General features: G+C 42.4%; 1 protein-coding gene across 1 annotated transcript; it reads right to left on the reverse strand.

The window, feature by feature from the left end:
• Nucleotides 1-409: 409 nt before the first annotated feature.
• LOC142162622 (uncharacterized) lies at nucleotides 410-1611 on the reverse strand. Its single transcript, XM_075218876.1, has 2 exons — nucleotides 1000-1611; nucleotides 410-859 (listed from the first exon to the last, which is right to left on the reverse strand). The coding sequence occupies exons 1-2, from the start codon at nucleotides 1609-1611 to the stop codon at nucleotides 410-412; spliced, it is 1062 nt and encodes a 353-aa protein (XP_075074977.1).
• Nucleotides 1612-21469: the final 19858 nt, after the last annotated feature.

Genomic DNA, 21469 nt, shown 5'->3' on the forward strand with positions numbered 1-21469 from the left:
TTTTTCAAAAGCATACACAATAGCAAGAAGCTCTTGCTCAGTTATCGTGTAGTTCATTTGTGCCCCATTGAGAGTTTTACTTGCATAGTACACCGGGTGGAGAACTTTGTTGTGACGTTGGCCAAGCATTTCTCCAATGGCTACACCACTGGCGTCACACATGAGCTCGAAAGGAAGTGACCAATCGGGCGTGACAATAATAGGTGCCGTGGTGAGCCTTTGATTTAACTCCTCAAAAGCTTTAAGACAGTTCTCATCAAACACAAACTTGGCATCCTTTTCGAGGAGTTTGCACATGGTGTTAGCAATCTTGGAGAAGTCCTTGATGAAGCGCCTGTAAAACCCGACATACCCTAGAAAACTTCTAACACCTTTCACGGAGGTCGGTGGAGGAAGCTTAGAAATAATCTCAATCTTTTCCCGAGCGACTTCTACCATGCTTTGAAATTTTGTGCCCAAGCACAATGCCTTCGTCAACCATGAAGTGACACTTCTCCCAATTTAGCACAAGGTTGGTCTCTTCGCATCGCTTAAGCACTTGTCTAAGATTGTTAAGACAGTGCTCAAATGAATCACCAACCACCGAGAAATCATTCATGAAGACTTCAAGAATGTCCTCAACCATGTCGGAGAAGATGGACATCATACACCTTTGGAAAGTGGTCGGAGTATTGCACAAGCCAAATGGCATCCGGCTAAAAGCAAAAGTGCCATACGGGCAAGTGAACGTAGTTTTCTCTTGATCTTCCAAAGCGATGTTGATTTGATTGTAGCCGGAGTAACCATCAAGGAAACAATAAAATGACCTCCCCGCTAGCCTATCAAGCATTTGATCAATAAAAGGCATAGGGAAGTGGTCCTTGCAATTAGCATTGTTAAGTTTCCGATAGTCCATACAAACTCGCCATCCGGTCACAATTCGCGTTGGAATGAGCTCATTCTTCTCATTTTCGATCACGGTCATGCCACCCTTTTTTGGCACACATTGTACTGGCTCACCCACGAACTGTCGGCAATGGGGTAAACTACCCCGGCATCCAACCACTTGATAATCTCCTTCTTTACTACCTCTTGCATTGACGGGTTCAACCGCCTTTGATGTTCCACACTTGGCTTTGTTTCGCTCTCCAATTGGATTATATGTTCACAAATTCCCGTGGGGATTCCACGAATGTCCGAAATGGTCCATCCAATGGCTTTCCTATGTTCTTTCAAGACTTCCAACAATTGGTTTACCTGCATATCATTTAGCAAAGACGAAACGATTACGGGTAAAGTATCATTAGAGCCAAGAAATTTATACCTTAAGTGTAGCGGGAGAGGCTTGAGCTCTAGTTGTGGTGGCTCAATGATTGATGGCTTAGCGGGAGGTGTGGCCCTATTCTCCAAGTCAAGAGAAAGCTTTGCCTGAGTGTAAGTATAGGATCCAAGACCCTCCAATGCATTTACCGACTCCATGTACCCATCCATGTCCTCACCATCAAAGTTTACCAAGATAGCCGCCAATGCCTCACCAAGGCATTGTTCTTCCATTTTCAATTCGACGGCATCTTCAACCTCATCAACCACATCTATCACTGAAATGCTCTCATACTCATGGGGTAATTTCATACCTTTGCTCGCTTGAAATGTGACTTCTTCATCATTCACCCGGAACTTAATTTCATTTCACTCCGAATCCATGAGTGCTCTTCCCGTGGCTAGGAATGGTCTCCCCAAGATGATAGGGATCTCTTTATCAATAGCACAGTCAAGAATTACAAATTCGGTGGGCAAATGGAATTTTCCAACTTTCACAATCACATCATCAACAATTCCTACCGGTCGCTTAATAGATCGATCGGTCATTTGTAACCTCATGCTTGTTGGCCTCGGCATCCCTAATCCCGCTTTCTTGTAGATGGCAAGTGGCATCAAGTTGATGCTATCCCCATTGTCACAAAGGGCTTTTGTAAAGTCATGCTCCCCGATAATGCATGGAATAGTAAATGCTCCTGGGTCCTCTTTCTTTTGGACAGGGCTTGTGGCAATAATAGAGCTAACCCGGTGAGTCATGTTTACCACCTCATTCTTTGTGGTCCTCTTTTTGGTGATCAAATCCTTCAAATATTTGGCAAACCCCGACATTTCTTGAAAAGCCTCCAAGAATGGAATGTTCACCGACAATTGCTTTAGAATATCACAGAATTTCTCAAGCTTGCTATCATCAACCCTTCTAATAAGTCTTTGAGGAAAAGATGGAGGAGGTCTAGGAATAATAGGTGGAGATTTTGATGTCTCCTTCTCCTTTTCCTTTACCCCTTCTTGGTTCACTTCTTGCACCTTCTCTTTTTCCGGCACCCTTTCAACTTCAACAACCCCTTGCTCTTCTGCTTTAACTTCTTGTTCGGCTTCTTCCCCAACAACCTCTTGCTCAATGTAACCTTGTAAAACCTTCCCACTTCTAGTAGTTATTGCCATGACGTGAGAAGTTGAGCCACTTCCACCACTCTTCGGGTTCACAATGGTATCACTAGAAAGTTGCCCTTTTTGCTTTGGGTTTTGCTCTCTTGAAAGGTCTCTCATTTTCATCTCTAACTTTTGGATAGATGCGGTGTGAGAGCCAACAACTTTGGTCATGTTTCTCATGGATGCGTCAGACTTTTCTTGGTTTTGCAATACTCTTTCAAGCATGCTTTCTAACTTTGACTCACTTGACGACCCTTGATTCGCATAATGACCTTTTGGGGGAACATACGGGTTGGAGCTCCGGTTTGCAAAGTTGTTGTTGTTGTTGTTCCAATTTCCTTGATGCGAGTTACCTTGATCATTTCTCCATTGTTGGTTGCCTTGCCCTTGCGAGTTTGGCCTCCACTGGCTTTGTTGCCCTTGACCATGGTAGGGTTGCCTTTGATACCCTCCTTGAGGGTTGTTGATATAATTTGCTTCCTCAAAATTTTCATCTAAGATGGGTTGGACATCTTCCAATGCATTCACTTTCTTTGTCTGATTCTCGGTAAACATCTTTGTCAGCACATTTACATTTGTTGCAAGCCCAGAAATCACTTGATCCCTCTCTTGATTTTCCTTGATTAAGTTGCTCAAGGAAGGAGAGCCATATGAGATTCCTCCGGTAGTATCCTTTGAATGCCATGCTTGGTTGTGCTTTGCCATTTTGTCCAGGATTTGTGTCACTCTTGCAAATGATTTGTCCATGAAAGATCCGTCAGCTGCATTCTTGGCGATGGCTTGGTTCATGGGATCCAAACCCATATAAATATTTTCCAACAACATGGAATCCGTAAAACCATGGTTTGGAGACCTCACCAAGTATAATTTGAAGCGATCCCATTCCTCATGCAACTGCTCTCCCTATATCTGCTTGAAGAAGAAAATCTTATCCCGCAACTCAGACTTTTTGCTATGCGGGAACCACTTGGACAAAAATGCCCGGACAAGTTCGGGCCAAGAATGGATAGAGTTGGGTGGCAGATTCTGGAGCCATTTCCTCGCATCCCCAGCTAGAGAATACTTGAAGCATCTCAACCTCAGGGCATCGTCAAAGACATTGTTTTGTTTGTGCATTGCACACACACCCTAGAAATTCCTAAGGTGTTGTGTTGGATCATCATTTGTGGAGTTTCTGAAAAATCCTTCTGCCTTGAGCATCAGAATTAGACCGTGTTCCACATTAAATATTGCAGCTCCAACAGCTGGGGGTACAATGGCGTTAGTATCCTGAATGTACTCCTTGATGTCTGCGAAAAGATTCTCTCCCATTTCTGTCTCTGCATCATCACCATATTCAGACATGATTTCCTATCAACACCAAGCAAAGCAAGCAAAGTGTGATGGAATAGAAATAGATGTTAAGTAAAGTACACACTAAATAGTAATTTCAAAACCGTATTCCCTGGCAATGGCGCCAAAATTTGATACGCTCAAATTACACTTTAATAAATAGTGTAAGGCGGTCGGTGTCAAATATAATAACCCAACAAGGTTGGGGTCGAATCCCACAAGGAATAGGTGTGAAAAGGTTACTCTTATAGTGTGTTGCTCGACTAAAGTCGTATCTCTATTTGGTTAACAGTAACAAGAGAATGGTTTTTATAGTAACAAGAGTATAAATTGAGTTTGTTTGGAAGTATCAACTAATTGGAATATTTATAGAGTAATTAATTGGATTAAAGAAACCAAGGTTGTGTCCCCTTTAATGGAGTGTAATTCTTATCGGTGTTAATATGATATATTTCTAATGGAAGGTTCTTTTGATATGCAAATGATGTCTAAGTGACTACCCAATATTTCCCAATAGTTGAGTAGTATTTCCTCTTTATAATTTTCCCAAATATAAAAGAGTTGCAATTTAGAACCATCAATATATGTCAAGTAAAACCCACTTATTCCTAAGCGATTCTATTAAACAAGGTTTAAAGCCTTGAGTCATTGATATTTACTTCTACCAAATTCTAACTCACTTTCCCAAGCAAAGCAAGAATTTAATGGCACTTATTAATGTTTGCAACCACCAACAATAAATGAAGAATGAGAAGTAAATAAATATCAACCAACCATTATATATATATTCAATGTTAAATACCCATTAGCATAACACCCATTTAGGGTCCACAACCTTAGTATTTAAAGTTATCTACTCATACTACAATACAAAAACCAAAGAGTATTTACTGTCATAAAAGCTTACAAAGTAGAGAATCTTCACCCAAAAGCTTCCAAAAGTAAGGAATATTAATGTCTTGGAATGTGGTTCAAAGACTAGACAAGATGAGCCCACAAAGACATCATAAAACTATTTATAGTGGACTCAAAATCGGGACAGAAAACGGACAAAAATGCCCTTCAGGTCTGATATGCGATCACATTCTTGTCGCAGAGCACGTATGCGGTCCGCATCTTGAACATCCTCATCGCAGACTGGAACCCTAGTTTACAGGTCTTCTTCGCATTCCAATTATGCGGATCGCATTGCAGAAATGCGATCGCATTTTGCATCGCATCTTCGTCCTTCAGTGACCTTCATGGTTGGTTTGCGGTTCACTCTGCGGCTCGCATGTTGGTTCTGCGATTGCATAATGGACCGCATTCTTGACTTGAAATTTAACCCAGATCTTTGCTTTTGTCTGCGATTTGACGTGCATTCTGCGGCTCGCATGTCTGATCTGCGATCGCATAGTGTGTCGCAGACTAGCATTTTTGCTACATTTTGCTCTTTTCTTGTCTTTTTGTTTCCATTTCCATGTTCTTGGGTTCTCAGTCCTTATGTACTGTAGAAACAACAAAACTACATAAGTAACGGAGATAATTGCATTAAAACAAGCTAAAATCTAAGCAATTAGTATTGAAATGTGCCGAAATTCTCCGGCACATCAAAACTCTGCACACCCTTTACTGAAGTTGGAGGTGGAAGTTTAGAAATCACCTCAATCTTTGCCTTGTCAACTTCAATTCCATTATTTGAGATTTTGTGGCCAAGGACAATGCCTTCCTCAACCATGAAATGACATTTCTCCCAATTTAGCACCAAATTTGTTTCTTCAGATCTTGCCAACACTTTATCCAAGTTTGCAAGACAATTATCAAAAGAATTCCTGACCACCGAGAAGTCATCCATGAAAACTTCAGGGTAATCCTCCACCATATCCATGAAAATAGCCATCATAAACCTTTGAAAAGTCGTCGGTGCATTGCATAAGTCAAATGGCATCCGCTTGAAAGCAAAAAGTACCATAGGGACATGTAAAGGTTTTTTTCTCTTGATCCTACGGAGCAACAAGAATTTGGTTGTAGCCCGAATACCCATCAAGAAAGCAATAGAAAGCACGACCGGTCAATGTATGAAGCATTTGATCTAGGAAGAGAAGTGAATAATGATCTTTCCTAGTGACTTTGTTGAGCTTACGATAGTCCATACACGCTCTCCAACCAGTTATTGTTCTTGTAGGAATCAACTCATTCTTGCCATTGATGACCACCATCATGCCCCCCTTCTTTGGGACACATTGAACCAGAGAATTCCACAAACTATCGAAAATGGGGAAGACATCCCCGTCATCCAACCACTTGATAATCTCCTTTTTGACAACCTCTTGCATAGCCTCATTGAGTCTCCTTTGATTTTCAATAGAAGGCTTGGACCCTTCCTTCAAGTTGATATTATGCATGCAAAATGCGGGGCTTATTCCCCGAATATCTGCCAATATCCACCCAATAGACTTCTTCCTCTTTTGTAGCACCTCCAATGTAGAATCTACCTGCACGTTAGTTATACAAGAGGAAAGAATAACCGGTAAAGTAGAAGAAGGGCCAAGAAATTCATACCGAAGATGTAGAGGCAATGGCTTCAACTCCAAAGTAAAAGGGCCTTCAATTGAAGGCTTTGTAGGAGGAGTTGTCCTATTTTCAAGATCCAAGCAATTTTCAGGGTTCATAATTGTACGACCCCATTCCTTGCAAAGAGTTCACACATTCCACAAAGCCATCCATCTCAGCATCATCAAAGTTGAGCAAGACGGCCTCCAACATATCACCAACATTTATTACAACACTTGTTTCATCGATAATAACATCGGTCACCAAGTCCACCAAAGAGCACACCTCATTGCTATTGGGTCGCCGCATGGACTTACACACATGGAAAACCAATTTTTCATCACCAAGACGAAAAGTAAGTTCTCCGGCTTCAACATCACAAAGAGCCTTCCTCGTAGCAAAGAAAGGTTTTTCAATAATAATCAGCACCTCATAATAAACTCACAATCTAGAATGATAAAATTCGCCGGAAGACTGAATTTATCAACTCGAACCAAAACATCTTCAATCACTCCCAAAGGTCTCTTCATAGTACGACCGACCATTTGAAATCTCATAGAGGTGGGCTTTGGTTGCCCAATTCCCAATATCTTGAAAACCAAATAGGGCATCAATTTGATAATTTCCTGAAGATCACAAATAGCTTTAGCAAACTCGGCACTTCCAATTGTACAAGGGATCGTGAAAACACCGGGATACTCCAACTTGGGAGCCATTGAATGCACAATTGCACTCACTTGATGAGTGACTTTGATAGTTTCAAAATCCATCGACTGCTTCTTTGTCACAAGATCCTTCATGAAATTTGCATAACCGGGCATTTAATCCAAAGCTTTAACTAATGGCACATTGATTGAGAGACTCTTCATCATTTTAATAAACTTCTTAAATTGGTTTTCATAACTTTGCTTGGCAAGTCTTTAAGGGTATGGAGGTGGAGGCTTAGGCAATGGTGCCTTAGCCCTTTGCACTACTAGTTTTGGTATGTCAATAATGTGATCCCTAGACAGGTTCACCTCCTCTTGAGTCTCTTCCATACTATCATCATTATCAATCTGACCCACATCATTAGATTGCTCTACATTGTTCGTGATCTCTTATTCTTGTACCACTTTCTATTCATCCACAAGTTGCCTTTGGCTTGAGGTAGGTACATTCCTACCTTTTCCACTTCTTGTAGTAACGGTCATGGCATGCCCCATGTTGTTACCACCATTTGGGTTTACCACCATGTCACTTGGTAGTACCCCATTAGGATGAGTGTTTAAAGCTTGAGAGATATGCCCCATTTGAACTTCTAAGTTGCGGATTGATGTGTTGTGTGAGGCAAGTTGGGCATCCGAATCAACATTCTTTTCTATCCTTTGCTTGAACATATTCTCAATATGCCTCATTTCATTGTTGGAAGAACTTGGACCATGGGAAGGATAAGGAGACGGTTGCTCGGTTGTTGATACATCGGAGGCCTTTGAAAACCCGACCCTCAGTTGCCTTGATTATTCTACCACCCCTCTTGATTATTACCCCTGATAGCAGCCAACTATGCACCACTAATCAGTAGCGAGAGAGGGTCACAATAGTTTTTACCCGATTTTCAGTCGGGATCGATATCTACAAAGAGCTAGAAAGGGAGTTGAGTATCTATTTAGGTTGGGATTGCGTATTGTTCCAAATTGCACTTCTATTCATTTTTGGGTTTTCTTTTATAATTCTACTATTATCAAACTACAAATTATAATTTCAACTAGATTAAGCTAAGAGAAAAATGCTACAAGTTGTTCAACTATTCTAAAAGGCACTAGGGTAGTGACTTTCACCTAGGTGGCCAATTGATGGGTAATTGCGTCTAAGACATGATTGACATGATTGGGGAATATGTTATAATTATTGCTCGATATTACCCACTCTCACACCTCTCGGTAGAAAGAATGATTTTGCCCAATTAACTTTTTCAAGACCAATTGGGTATGCATATTTGCTCAAGCACCTAACGTTCAAGTCGGGTATTACTTTCTCGAGGTTTAACCCTTTAATTGGGACTATCAATTCTCTTGAGTCCATCCCAATTCCTTGTTGGATCAATTTCGGAGACTAAGGCTCTCTTTCTCAAGAAGAGCCCAAGTCAACTTAGCACAAACTAGTGTTTGCAACCACTAATTTAGTAATTAAACCATAAAATTGACCCAAATAGCAAATACCCATAGTTAATCTAGCCCTAAATTGCAACACCCATCAATTACCCACACTAAGGTTGAGCCATAACTCTAGTTGATGGGTCTAGCTACTCATACTTGAAGAGAAAAACAGAGAAATAGATGAAGATGAACACATATTAATTAATTGCTAAGCTAAATACAAAGATTCAATGATAAAAAGTAAGTAAAAATACCCAAAATGGCTACAAGATACGTTCCTACGAGCGTAACAGCTATTCTCAAATGTTTGATGCCCTAAAAATGGAAAAGGATATGTTTATACTAAGCTGGAAAAACTGGACAAAAATGCCCCTGCGGGTTAGTGCGGACCGCACAAAATGGTGTGCGGCCGCACTAGGCTCTTGAACTTGAAAACTTGGCTCTCTGAACTCAGGCTCCGCGGACCGCACAGAATGGACCACGGCCACGGAGGCTTCTAGTGCGGTCCGCACAAACTGGACCGCGGACCGAACAGGCTTGAAAGCTCCAACTTCAGCCTCTATGAACCTTGGCTCTACGGGCCGCATAGAATGGTAGTGCGGCCGTATTGCCTTCAGTGCGGACTGCACAAAACCTTTTGCGGCCGCACTGCCTTAATGCCTGAAGTAACAGCTCTCTGAATCTCCCTAGTGCGGTCCGCACAAAGTGTAGTGCGGCGTACCAGGCCTGTTTTTCCTGAGTTTGTCTTGTCTTTGGTACTTGTGCAAGTTTCACTCCTTTTGAGCTGATCTTTGACATCTTGTCACTTTATTGATCAAACCTGCAATCAACACAACTTATGAGCCTTTTATGACTATTTTGTATGAATTTATAATCAAAGCGTAAGTAAGAAGGAGTATCAAAGGCGTCAAAATCCATAGTTATCAACTCCCCCAAACTTAAGCTTTTGCTTGTCCTCAAGCAAACAAAATAAGACCCAACCTTAAGGAAAAATCCAAGAAATTTTCAGTTGTCCTAAAGCAACCTCACTAGCATCAATTGGGACTAACACTTGCCCTCAATACAAATGAGTCATTAACAATATTTAACCTTTGAAAAACCATGGATCAAGTGCGACACAAGAGTTTCAAGAGTTGACTCAACACATCAATGAACTCTCTCAATTACTTTGGTAATTGTGGAACCCAAACTCACACATCCTCAACTTTCCCTAAGAAAACCTCACCTTTAGAATATTGGCACGCACAACGAGGCTAATGTAAATTCACTTGTCACTCTCAAGAAAAAGTCACAAGTCCGACTCTAAGAACTATATGCATGCCCCTTATGTGAGTATCCACTAATGTAAGCTTCATTCAACTCAAGATCATATAGGGCTTTTGTGGAGATATTGTGAAGGCTTTTGGTTCAGGGTAGGACATGTTTTGGTCTAAGTAGGTTCCATCTTCCCTTAAGCACTTCTTTTGATTCATTTGGCACACATTCTCTTGACTCTTTGAGTCATTTCACTTCTTTCTAAGGAGTTAGAGAGATATATTGTCACTCTATCTTATGCATTTCAAACCCCCTTTTTCTCCTTTCTTAACTTTCCACACCTTTCATTCTTTGCTTTTTTTTTTCTTGAATCCCTTTTTATTCTTTTTCACTTTGAACATTCTTTTTGTCTTTTTGCTTTTCTTTCCTTTTCATAGCCTTTTTTTTTTCATTTTCGTGCCTTTTTACCACTTTGTTGCCATCCTCGTCACTCCCCCCAAACTTATTTTTTTGTCATGTGCTAAAGGAAAGATCGGGGTGCAAAGAGAGGGTATCTTTTAGAACGGATATAGGCTTGTATCATCGTTCTTGAAAGAAAAAGGTCTAAGGCTCAAAAGGGTTAACTAGGGATCATATCATTAGTAGGCTATGGAATTGTTCAAACTATCATTTGGATCAAGGAGAGCCTATAATCACATCTCAAGTCAAAATTCACTTATGATTTCGCCTTAACAAACATTCAGGGCAAGTTCTAGACCAATGGCTTGGGACTTGGACCCGCGATTCAATTACTCACCACACAAGCTAAGGGATTGCTAAAGACATAGAGTCGAGGGCCCACAACGACCTTAGATATGATTTGAGCACACAATGGTCCCGAAAAATCACTTGATGATTATTGGTCAACACAAGAGTCTCAAGGTCATGACTTTCACCATCCTAAACACAACAACTTATTTTTTATCATGAGATCAAAGACAAATGTGCTAGGCCCAAGTGAAGCTTTACTTGAGGTATCCTTAACTACATACTACTAAAAACAAAAAGGAAAACAGACTCAAACCCTTAATAATGTTATCACGCCATCCATCACTGGGAAGAGCCACCCGGTTCACACAACACTCCACCTTTGGAAAGAACCGTGACATTAAGAAAACCAAAGGCTTATTGAAAACGTCCAAAACAAAACAAAAATCTACGAACATAAATAAAAAGCTAAAAAAGAAAATTATTTGTGGAAAATAGAATGAATATATACAAGAGGGGATTTGAATATACAACGGATGGGATGAATATATATAATGTGATATAACTTTATATACAGACCCAAAGTAAAATAAAAGTGCAATAAATGTAACTAAATATCAAATTATATACAGACCAAAGATGAAAAATCAAGAAAGCATAACAATATATCAATATATATACAGTCATCCATCAAATGAATAGTAGGGCCTACCCCCCTCAAATGAAAGCTGGTATTGTCCCCAATGCCAACTAGTCTAAATAAGCACCAAAAAAATAGAGAAAAAGGATATAGAAGACTCCCTAAGCCCAGTCTGTCTGCATAGGATCATGGGTGGTCCCTGGGTCCTCTGTGTCCTCGGGAACCTCAGACTGGTTCCCGGTGGTCTGCTCCTCTGCTATTGGGACCTGGGCCTGGACCTCGACAGGCTCTAGAACTGGTACATCCTGTGGCTGACTGGAGGAAGTCTCCGGTGGGTCCGCCAATTGGATGACAGCATCATCAACTCTAGGAATCCTCCTCCTCCTCTTTAGAGGCTTCTGTATCTGCTTCGGCTGTGGGTGAGCTGCTGGCACTAGGTCATCAAGCAACAAGTCTAAAGGCAGTTGGTCTGCCTTCAGTCTATCAACATCTACCCGCAGCACCTTCACGGACTCCTTGGAGGCCCATGTCTTCCGCAGCTTCTTATTCTCCTTAGCAAGCTCCTTGAGAGCCTTGCTATGTGAATTGACTGCCTTTGAGAGCATAGCCTGAGTATCGAGGATCTTCTTCTGGTTGTCAAGTATCTCTTTGAGTGCATCCTTTATCGACTGCGGCACCTGTGGATTTGGGGGAACCGACTGAGTCTCTACAGTGGTAGTCAAAATGGACAACTTGGATGAGGTAGTCTGCATCCAGTTATTGATACTCAAAAGTGTTTGCCTCAGACGGTGGGCAGTAATAGAATGGGCCCGGGTTGATGGGATCTCCGGGCCTGCTGATGTGGATGGTCTAGGAGGAATGGCTGAGGATGTGGATGGATCGGGAGAGATATCTGGAGATGTGGAGGTATGCTCAGCAGAAGCCACTACCTCAACCAGCTCCTCAGACTGGCCAGTTGGAGCAATAGTTGGTACTTTGTAGTTCATGCTCTTGGGGTTGTCATCCCCCTTTATACTATACCAGGAAAATGGGGCTGTCGCCTTGACCTTGATATCATAGGGCCTTTTGTCCACATTCAGGTCCCGGAAGTACATTGTGAGGAAACTAGGGAAAGGATAGTTCTGGTCATGCTCCGCGCCCACAATAGTGATAATCCGGGACATCACATTCCCCATATTTATGGGGTACCCCGCTATAATCGAAGCAACCAATACAGCCCGGTGGAGAGGAAGGGTGTTGTCATGAGTGGTAGGGTCCAACCGGGTGCAAACAAAAGTCTCCCATCCCTTCGCTTCAAAGTTCAAGGTCCATCTCAATATTTTGACCCCAGTAGTCAACCAATCGGGGACGGTACTTGGGATTGCCAGGTACTATGCTAGCCATGGATGGACCTCCTCGCCCATCTCCATCTTCGCCATATATAGAGTTTCATCCTCCTCATTGAAGCCCAGATATTCATTAATCGACTTCCCATCAAATAACACCTTGAGGTTCCGAACCTTGGTCACTTTGGAGCCCTTTTTGATGTGGGCTACATTGCAATAAAACTCCTTGACCAAGTGTTCGTTGGCGTCCACACAAGCATCTAGGAAGTGCTCCCAACCCACTCTAGTTCTAAATTGTCTCTGCACGTTGGGGTTGTGGGGTAGTAAGTCTTTGTCAATGAAACTCCACTCTGGTATCAACTTTCTCACCGGCCACAACTCCCTAAACTTATGGTACGCCACTTCACTTACAAACCTATCCTCCCAAGCTTCGGGCTTCCTAGTTATAGCAACGCCTCCCACTTGAGGCTCACCACCTTCAGCTACTCCCTCATCTGCATGTATATCCTCCTCACCTCCTCTTGCACCCTCTCCGGATAATGAAGCTGTGGGAGAGGTGGAGTATTCCCCACTACCTTCACCTGAGCCCTCAGACAACCTAGAAGAAATGTTCACTGATGCTTAAGCAGCGGGGGAAGGGGGAAGAGTGTCTCTGTGTCTGGCCCTCTCCAAATACTGGATGTATTTTGGGATTGAGTCCGAAGAGATCTCCCGAGAGGGCTCGTACTCACTCCCCGACATATCAATGGCTCTGTCAGCCGCTTTTATGGCCTTCCTTATGTTCTTGATGTTTTGCCTGGCTTGGGGAGTGAGTTTGACCATTTTCTATTTTGCACCCTGGGAGAATTCACCTCTGCCAGGTTGGTTCGAGCCTTTTCCTTGTTATTTAACCATAGCCTGCAAGCACAATCAAATGAACTCGTTAATATCATTGCAGTTGTTGAAAACAGTGTTACAGAATGAGTTGCAGATCAGGCATGAAGAATTGCAAACAATTGCAGAAAACAGCCCAGTGCGGACCGCACAAAATGGAGTGCGGCCGCACAAGGGTCAGTGCGGACCACACAAAATTGACTGTGGTCCGAACAAGGGTGGGGTTTAGAATACCCACCCTCTGTATCGTGATAGTACAGACCGCACAAAAAAGAAGTGCGACCACACAAGGGCCAGTGCGGACCGCACAAAATGTAGTGCAGACACACTGCCCAATGTTCAGCTTCCCAGAAGTTCTTCAGTGCGGTCTGCACAAAATGGTACTGCGGACCGCACAGAAACGACCGCGGTCCGCACTGAGTGCCCAAAAACAGCACTAAATTAGGGTTCATGAAATTTTGCCTTAAAGTCCAATTTTTCTCCTTATTAGTGTCCCTAAATCATTTCCCAGTCCATTAAACTAACAAAGTCCTCATGAATTCAAAATTTAACTACTCTAGCCTAGGCAATTGAAATAAATATGAGAGGAAGAAGAAAAGAAGCTAAGAAAAACAAAAATTAAACGAAATTACAAAATTAACAAGAAAAAAAATGATTTCAAAGTTACCAGTTATGAGATGAATTGAGGAATGATGATCCTAAGCAGCTAATTACATGCAGAGATATGAATGAACAGTGTTTATAAGCTCTGAGGTTCAAATTTTGTGAAAAGAGTAAAAGGGGTCCCTCAGGGTCTATTTATAGAAAAACACTGGGGCCCATTCTCACCAACCAGTGCGGATCACACAAAATGGACCGCGTTCCGCACTGCACAATTATGTTCAAACCTGAGAAGGCAATGCTCTGCGGTCCGCACAGAATGGACTGTGGCCCACTCAAGATTAAGCTTCCTCAAAGCCCATATGGCCTTGTGCTCTAACTCAACCGGTAGATGGCAAGCTTTACCAAACACCAACCAATACGGAGACATACCAATCGAAGTTTTGTAAGTTGTCTGATAAGCCCATAGAGCGTCATCCAACTTCTTCAACCAATCGGTCCTATTTGCATTAACCGTCTTTGACAATATGCTTTTGATTTCCCGGTTGGAGACTTCCACTTGACCACTTGCTTGAGGTTGATAGGGGGTAGAAACTTTTTGATTGACACCATACTTAGAAAGCAACGTGTCGAAAGCTTTATTACAAAAATGAGATCCCCCATCACTAATAATCGCACGGGGAGTGCCAAACCTTGTGAAAATGCTCTTCTTAAGAAATGCAACAACACTCCGGGCTTCATTGTTAGGCAAATCCACGGCTTCAACCCATTTTGAGAGATCGTCAACCGCCATGAGAATGTAAGTATTCCCACAAGAGTTAACAAATGGACCCATGAAATCGATGCCCCAAACATCAAAGATATCCACTTTAAGAATGGTATTGAGAGGCATCTCATCCCTTTTTGAAATTCCACCCGCTCTTTGGCATTCGCCACACCTCTTCACAAAATCGCCCGCATCTTTGAACAAGGTTGTCCAATAGAATCCACAACTAAGAACTTTTGAGGCGGTCCTCACCCCACCGTGATGGCCACCATAGGGTGAAGAATGGCAAGCCTCTAAGATACTCAATTGTTCTTTCTCCGGGACACATCTACAAATCACACCATCCGTGCAAATCTTGAACAAGTATGGCTCATCCCAATAGAAATCCAAACTATCCCGCTTGAGCTTCTTCTTTTGGTTAGAAGAGAGCTCACACAGGGTTACTCCGATCACAAGGTAATTGGCAACATCGAAAAACCATGGCATATCATTCTTTGACACCGCAAGGAGTTGTTCGTTGGGAAATGAATCATTGATTTCAAGGCCATCACAAGGCCTCCCCTCCTCCTCCAAATGGGACAAGTGGTCCGCCACTTGGTTCTCACTACCTTTCCGGTCCATAATTTCTAGACCAAACTCTTGAAGTAGTAACACTCATCGCATCAATCTTGCCTTGGAGTCTTTCTTTGTCGTCAAGTACCTAAGGGCGGCATGATCGGTGTGCACTATGACCTTGGCCCCCATAAGATACGGTCAGAACTTTTCCATTGCAAACACTATGGCCAACAACTCTTTTTCGATAACCGTGTAGTTCCTTTGAGCCTCATTCATGGTCTTGCTTGCGTAGTAAACCGGATGAAACTTGTTAACCTTTTGACCCAAGACAGCCCCAACCACAACGTCACTTGCGTCACACATGAGCTCAAAAGGCAAGCTCCAATTTGGTGCGGTAATGATTGGGGTAGTGGTCAACTTAAGCATTAGAAGCTCAAATGCTTGCATACATCCCTCATCGAACACAAACTTTGCATCATTTTCTAGTAGCTTGCACAAGGGGTTTACCACCTTTGAAAAATCTTTTATAAACCTCCGGTAGAACCCCGCGTGCTCAAGAAAACTCCTCACCCCATTGACGGAAATGGGGGGAGGAAGCCTTGAAATCACCTCTATCTTGGCTTTGTCAACTTCAATTCCATGCTTTGAAATCTTGTGGCCCAACACTATGCCTTCCTCCACCATAAAGTGGCATTTTTCACAATTAAGCACGAGATTGGTGTCTTCACATCGGGCTAATACTCTATCCAAATTTCTCAAACACTCTTCAAAGGAATCACCAATCACACTGAAATCATCCATGAATACCTCCAAGATATCTTCCACCATGTCAGTGAAAATAGCCATCATGCATCGTTGGAAGGTCACCGGAGCATTACACAACCCAAACGACATTCGAGATAATGCGAAGCTTCCATATGGACATGTAAATGTGGTCTTCTCCTGGTCCTCTAGGGAAATTAAGATTTGATTATACCCCGAGTATCCATCCAAAAAGCAATGAAAAGCACGCCCCGCAAGACGATCAAGCATTTGGCCAAGGAATGGCAATGGGAAATGATCCGTTCGGGTCACCTTGTTTAGCTTCCGGTAGTCCATACATACCCTCCATTCGGTAACTATCCGAGTATGAATAAGTTCATTGTTTTCATTTGTTACCACAGTCATACCACCCTTTTTCGGTGCACATTGAACCGGAGAAGTCCATGAGCTATCGGAAATGGGGTACACAACACCGACATCCAACCACTTGATCACTTCTTTCTTCACCACTTCTTGCATTGCCTCGTTCAATCTTCTTTGATGCTCCAAGGAAGGCTTTTCATCATCCTCCAAGAAAATTTTTTGCATACAGAATGCGGGGCTTATTCCCCGAATGTCAGTCAAAGTCTATCCAATTGCCCTTTTCCGCTTTTGAAGCACCGCCAAAGTGGCCTCAACCTGCATGTTAGTAAGGCAAGAAGAAAGAATAACTGGTAAAGTAGAATTTGAGCCCAAGAACTCATACCTGAGGTATGGAGGCAGTGGTTTCAACTCCGACACCGGTGGCTCCTCAATTGATGGTTTTGTTGGTGGAGTTTTCCGATTTTCAAGATCCAAAGACAATTTTCTAGGCTCAAAAGAATAAGAGCCCATTCCATGTAAAGCATTCACGCACTCCACTCGGCTTGCATCCTCATTGACATCAAGATTTAACAATACGGCTTCCAATGGGTCCTCCACATTGATCATTGCACTGGTGTCATCAATTATCATTGTTGTGATGAGGTCAACAAAAGAGCACACCTCGGTACTGTTGGGCTGCTTCATAGATTTGCACACATAAAAGACAACCTTTTCATCTCCCACTCGGAAAGTGAGCTCACCTGCTTCAATATCAACCAATGTCTTCCCCGTTACAAGGAAAGGTCGTCCCAAGATAATAGGAACCTCAAAGTCCACCTCACAATCCAAAATCACAAAGTCGGCCGGCAATATGAATTTGTCCACTAGGACAAGCACGTCATCAATAATGCCCAAAGGTCGCTTCATCGATCGATCAGCCATTTGAAGTTTCATTGAGGTTGGCCTAGGTTGCCCGATACCCAAAATTTTGAAAACCGAGTAGGGCATCAAATTGATACTAGCTCCCAAGTCACATAGAGACTTGGCGAAATCCGCACTCCCAATGGTGCAAGGAATGGTGAAAGCACCGGGATCTTCAAGCTTCGGGGCCATTGAATGCATTATAGCACTAACTTGGTGAGTCATCTTTATAGTTTCACAATCCATAGAACGCTTCTTTGTAACCAAGTCTTTCATGAATTTTGCATAACCCGGCATTTGTTCAAGTGCCTCCACTAAAGGCACATTAATGGATAAGCTCTTCATCATATCAATGAACTTTTTAAATTGATTATCATTCTTCTGCTTCGCGAGCCTTTGAGGATAAGGTGGAGGTGGCCTTGGCAAAGGAGCCTTGGCTTTTGGCACAACTGGCTCCGGCATGTCAATTATGTGTTCCCTAGACGGGTTCACATCATTTTGAGTTTCCACCTCGACTTCTTGAATATCAATCCTCACTTCATTGTTCACATTTTCATCAACCATATCTTCAACTACCAAAGGGACTTTGTCATCTTGCAACTCAACATCATCATCCACGACTTGCTTTTGCTTAGAGGCATTCACATCACCGCCACTCCCACTTCTTGTTGTAACCGCCATAACATGATTGTTCCCACCCTTTGGGTTCACTACCATATCACTTGGTAGAGCACCCTTCGGGCGAGTATTCAATGACTGAGAGGATTGGCCTAATTGCACCTCCAAGTTTCGGATAGAGGTGTTGTGAGAAGCTAATTGTGCATCAAAATCCACATTCCTCTTCATCATCTGCTCGAACATCATTTCAATTCCACTCATATCATTACCCGAAGAACTAGGACCTTTAGATGGAAATGGTGGTGGATTGTTCGGTTGTTGGTACATTGGGGGCCTTTGAAAGCCTTGCCCCACTTTTCCTTGGTTTCCATTGTTCCATCATCCTTGATTATTATTGCCACCCCAATTATTATTATTACCATTCCAATTCCCTTGGTTGCCTTGATTGTTGTTCTGATTGCCCCAGTTGTTATTTTGGTTGTTGTTCCCCCAATTACCACTGTTTTATTATTGGTTACCCCAATTGCCTTGAGGTCGCCACTGTTGTTGGTTGGAAGAGTTTCCCCGTTGGCCTTGATAGTTGGTTACATATTGAACCTCTTCACTTTGGTCATCATAACCATCATTTTGAAAACCATCACATGCATCATCATATTGCTCATAATTCCCTGGGTTTTGTTGCCTTCTTTGCCTTCTTTTGTTGACAAGCATATTAACATCCTCCATGACATTCACTTGGCGAGGATTTTGGACTTGTTGTAACTGTGTCTTAGCCAATTGATTCATAGTAGTTGTCAACTCCGCTATAGTTTGCCCATGGTCATGTGATTCCTTGTGCAAATGAAAAACCGTAGGGTCGCCTTGAGGTACATTGGCTCTACTTTGCCATCCAGAAGAAATGTCATCCAGCTCATCAAGTACATCACATGCCTCATCATATGACAGCTTCATAAAGTTGCCCCCGGCAAGTTGGTTCACTATGCATTGATTTGTTGTATTGATGCCCCGGTAGAAAGTTTGTTGGATCATAGCGTCAGTCATATCATTATTGGGGCATTCCTTCACCATCGTTCTATACCGCTCCCAAATCTCATGCAAAGGTTCCGTGGGCTCTTGCTTGAAAGCCAATATCTCATCTCGTAGTGCCGCCATATGCTCGGGTGAAAAGAATTTAGAAATGAATTTATCTGCCAACTCATCCTAAGTTGTGATGGAATGGTTGGGGAGTCTCTCGAGCCAGTCTAATGCCTTCCCCGAAGTGAGAATGGAAAAGTCTCAACCTAAGAGCATCCTCGGATACATTCGTCTGTTTGCTCCCCCATCATGTATCTATGAACCCCTTGAGATGTTTGTAGGCATTTTGATCCGCATCACCCGTGAAGTACCCACGTTGCTCAAGTAAAGTCAACATTACATTGGTTATCTGAAAGTTGCCCGCCCGGATTCTAGGTGGGACAATAGCACTTGCATAACCCTGATTCGGAAGTACTCTGGGAGCCACTCTTGGAGGTGGCGGAGGAGGGTCTGGAATATTGTCATTTGGATTAGCATTGGCATTGCGGCCTCTACGTTGTCCTTGAGGTACAAGAGGCGCCTCATCTTGTTCAACATCATCTACCTCCTTCTCCGCAATCACGTTTCCAAGAGGGTCATTAGCATTGTTCAATGCCATATTGGTACCTGAGTAGTAACACAAAGAAGTAAGTAACAAAGAAGGAAAGAAGAACAATACACAAAACTAACTAAATAGATAGCCAAAACCGTTAGCTCCCCGACAAGGGCGCCAAAAAGTGATCGCAGCCAACTCTACACCACTAATAAGTAGCTAGAGAGGGTCGCAATAGGTTTTACCCGATTTTGGGTTGGGATCGATATCCACAGAGAGATAGAAAGGGAGTTGAGTATCTATTTAGGTTGGGATTGCGTATTGTTCCAAATTGCACTTCTATTCATTTTTGGGTTTTCTTTTATAATTCTACTATTATCAAACTACAAATTATAGTTGCAACTAGAATAATCAAAGAGTAAAATGCTACAAGTTGTTCAAATATTCTAAAAGGCACTAGGGTAGTGACTTTCACCTAGGTGGCCAATTGATGGGTAATTGCGTCTAAGACATGATTGACATGATTGGGGAATATGTTATAACCGTTGCTCGATATTACCCACTCTCACACCTCTTGGTAGAAAGAATGATTTTGCCCAATTGACTTTCTCAAGACCAATTGGGTATGCATATTTGCTCAAGCAACTAGGGTTCAAGTCGGGTATTACTCTTTCGAGGTTTAAACCTTTAATTGGGACTATCAATTCTCTTGAGTCCATACCAATTCCTTGTTAGATCAATTTCGGAGACTTAGGCTCTCTTTCTCAAGAAGAGCCCAAGTCAACTTAGCACAAACTAGTGTTTGCAACCACTAATTTAGTAATTAAACCATGAAATTGACCCAAATAGCAAACACCCATAGTCAATCTAGCCCTAAATTGCAACACCCATCAATTACCTACACTAGGGTTGAGCCACAACCCTAGCTGATGGGTCTAGCTACTCATACTTGAAGAGAAAAACAGAGAAATAGATGAAGATTAACACATATTAATTAATTGCTAAGCTAAATACAAAGATTCAATGACAAAAAGTAAGTAAAATAACCAAAATGGCTACAAGATACGTTCCCACGAGCGCATCAGCTATTCTCAAATGTTTGATGCCCTAAAAATGGAAAAAGGATCTATTTATACTAAGCTGAAAAAACTGGACAAAAATTCCCCTGCGGGATTAGTGCGAAATGCACAAAATGGTGTGCGGCCGCACTAGGCTCTTAAACTTGAAAACTTGGCTCTCTGAACTCAGGCTCCGCGGATCGCACAGAATGGACCGCAGTCGTGGAGGCTTCTAGTGCGGTCCACACAAACTGGACCGCAGACCGCACAGGCTTGAAAGCTCCAACTTCACCCTCTCTAAACCTTGGCTCTGTGGACCACACAGAATGTTAGTGTAGCCGCATTGCCTTCAGTGCGAACCGCACAAAACCTTCTGCGGTCGCACTGCCTTAATGCCTTAAGTACCAGCTCTCTGAATCACCCTAGTACGGTCCGTACAAAGTGTAGTGCGGCCGCACTAGGCCTGTTTTCCTATGTTTGTCTTGTCTTTGGTACTTGCGCAAGTTTCACTCCTTTTGAGCTGATCTTTGACATCTTGTCACTTTATTGATCAAATCTGTAATCAAGCACAACTTATGAGCCTTTTAGGACTATTTTGTATGAATTTATAATCAAAGCTCCATCCGTCTGGATTGTTACCTCCCCATGTTCCTTGATTATTACCCCTCCAATTACCTTGATTATTTCCACCACTCCAATTACCTTGATTATTGCCACCACTCCAATTTCCTTAATTGTTGTTGTTATGCCAATTCCCTTGATTGTTTCCACCACTCCAATTAACTTGATTGCTTTGGGGTCGCCATTATTGTTGATTCGGGCCTTTGGAGTTGTTTCTTTTCCCTTGAAAGTTGTTCACATATTGCACCTCCTCCTCTTTTTCATTTTAAGATTCATCTTGTTCATTATAAGAGTCATCTTGATCAAACCCAATATCCTCTTGCACATAATTCTC

The sequence above is a fragment of the Nicotiana tabacum genome, chromosome 1 (assembly GCF_000715075.1).
Source record: "Nicotiana tabacum cultivar K326 chromosome 1, ASM71507v2, whole genome shotgun sequence".
Lineage (NCBI taxonomy): Eukaryota > Viridiplantae > Streptophyta > Magnoliopsida > Solanales > Solanaceae > Nicotiana > Nicotiana tabacum.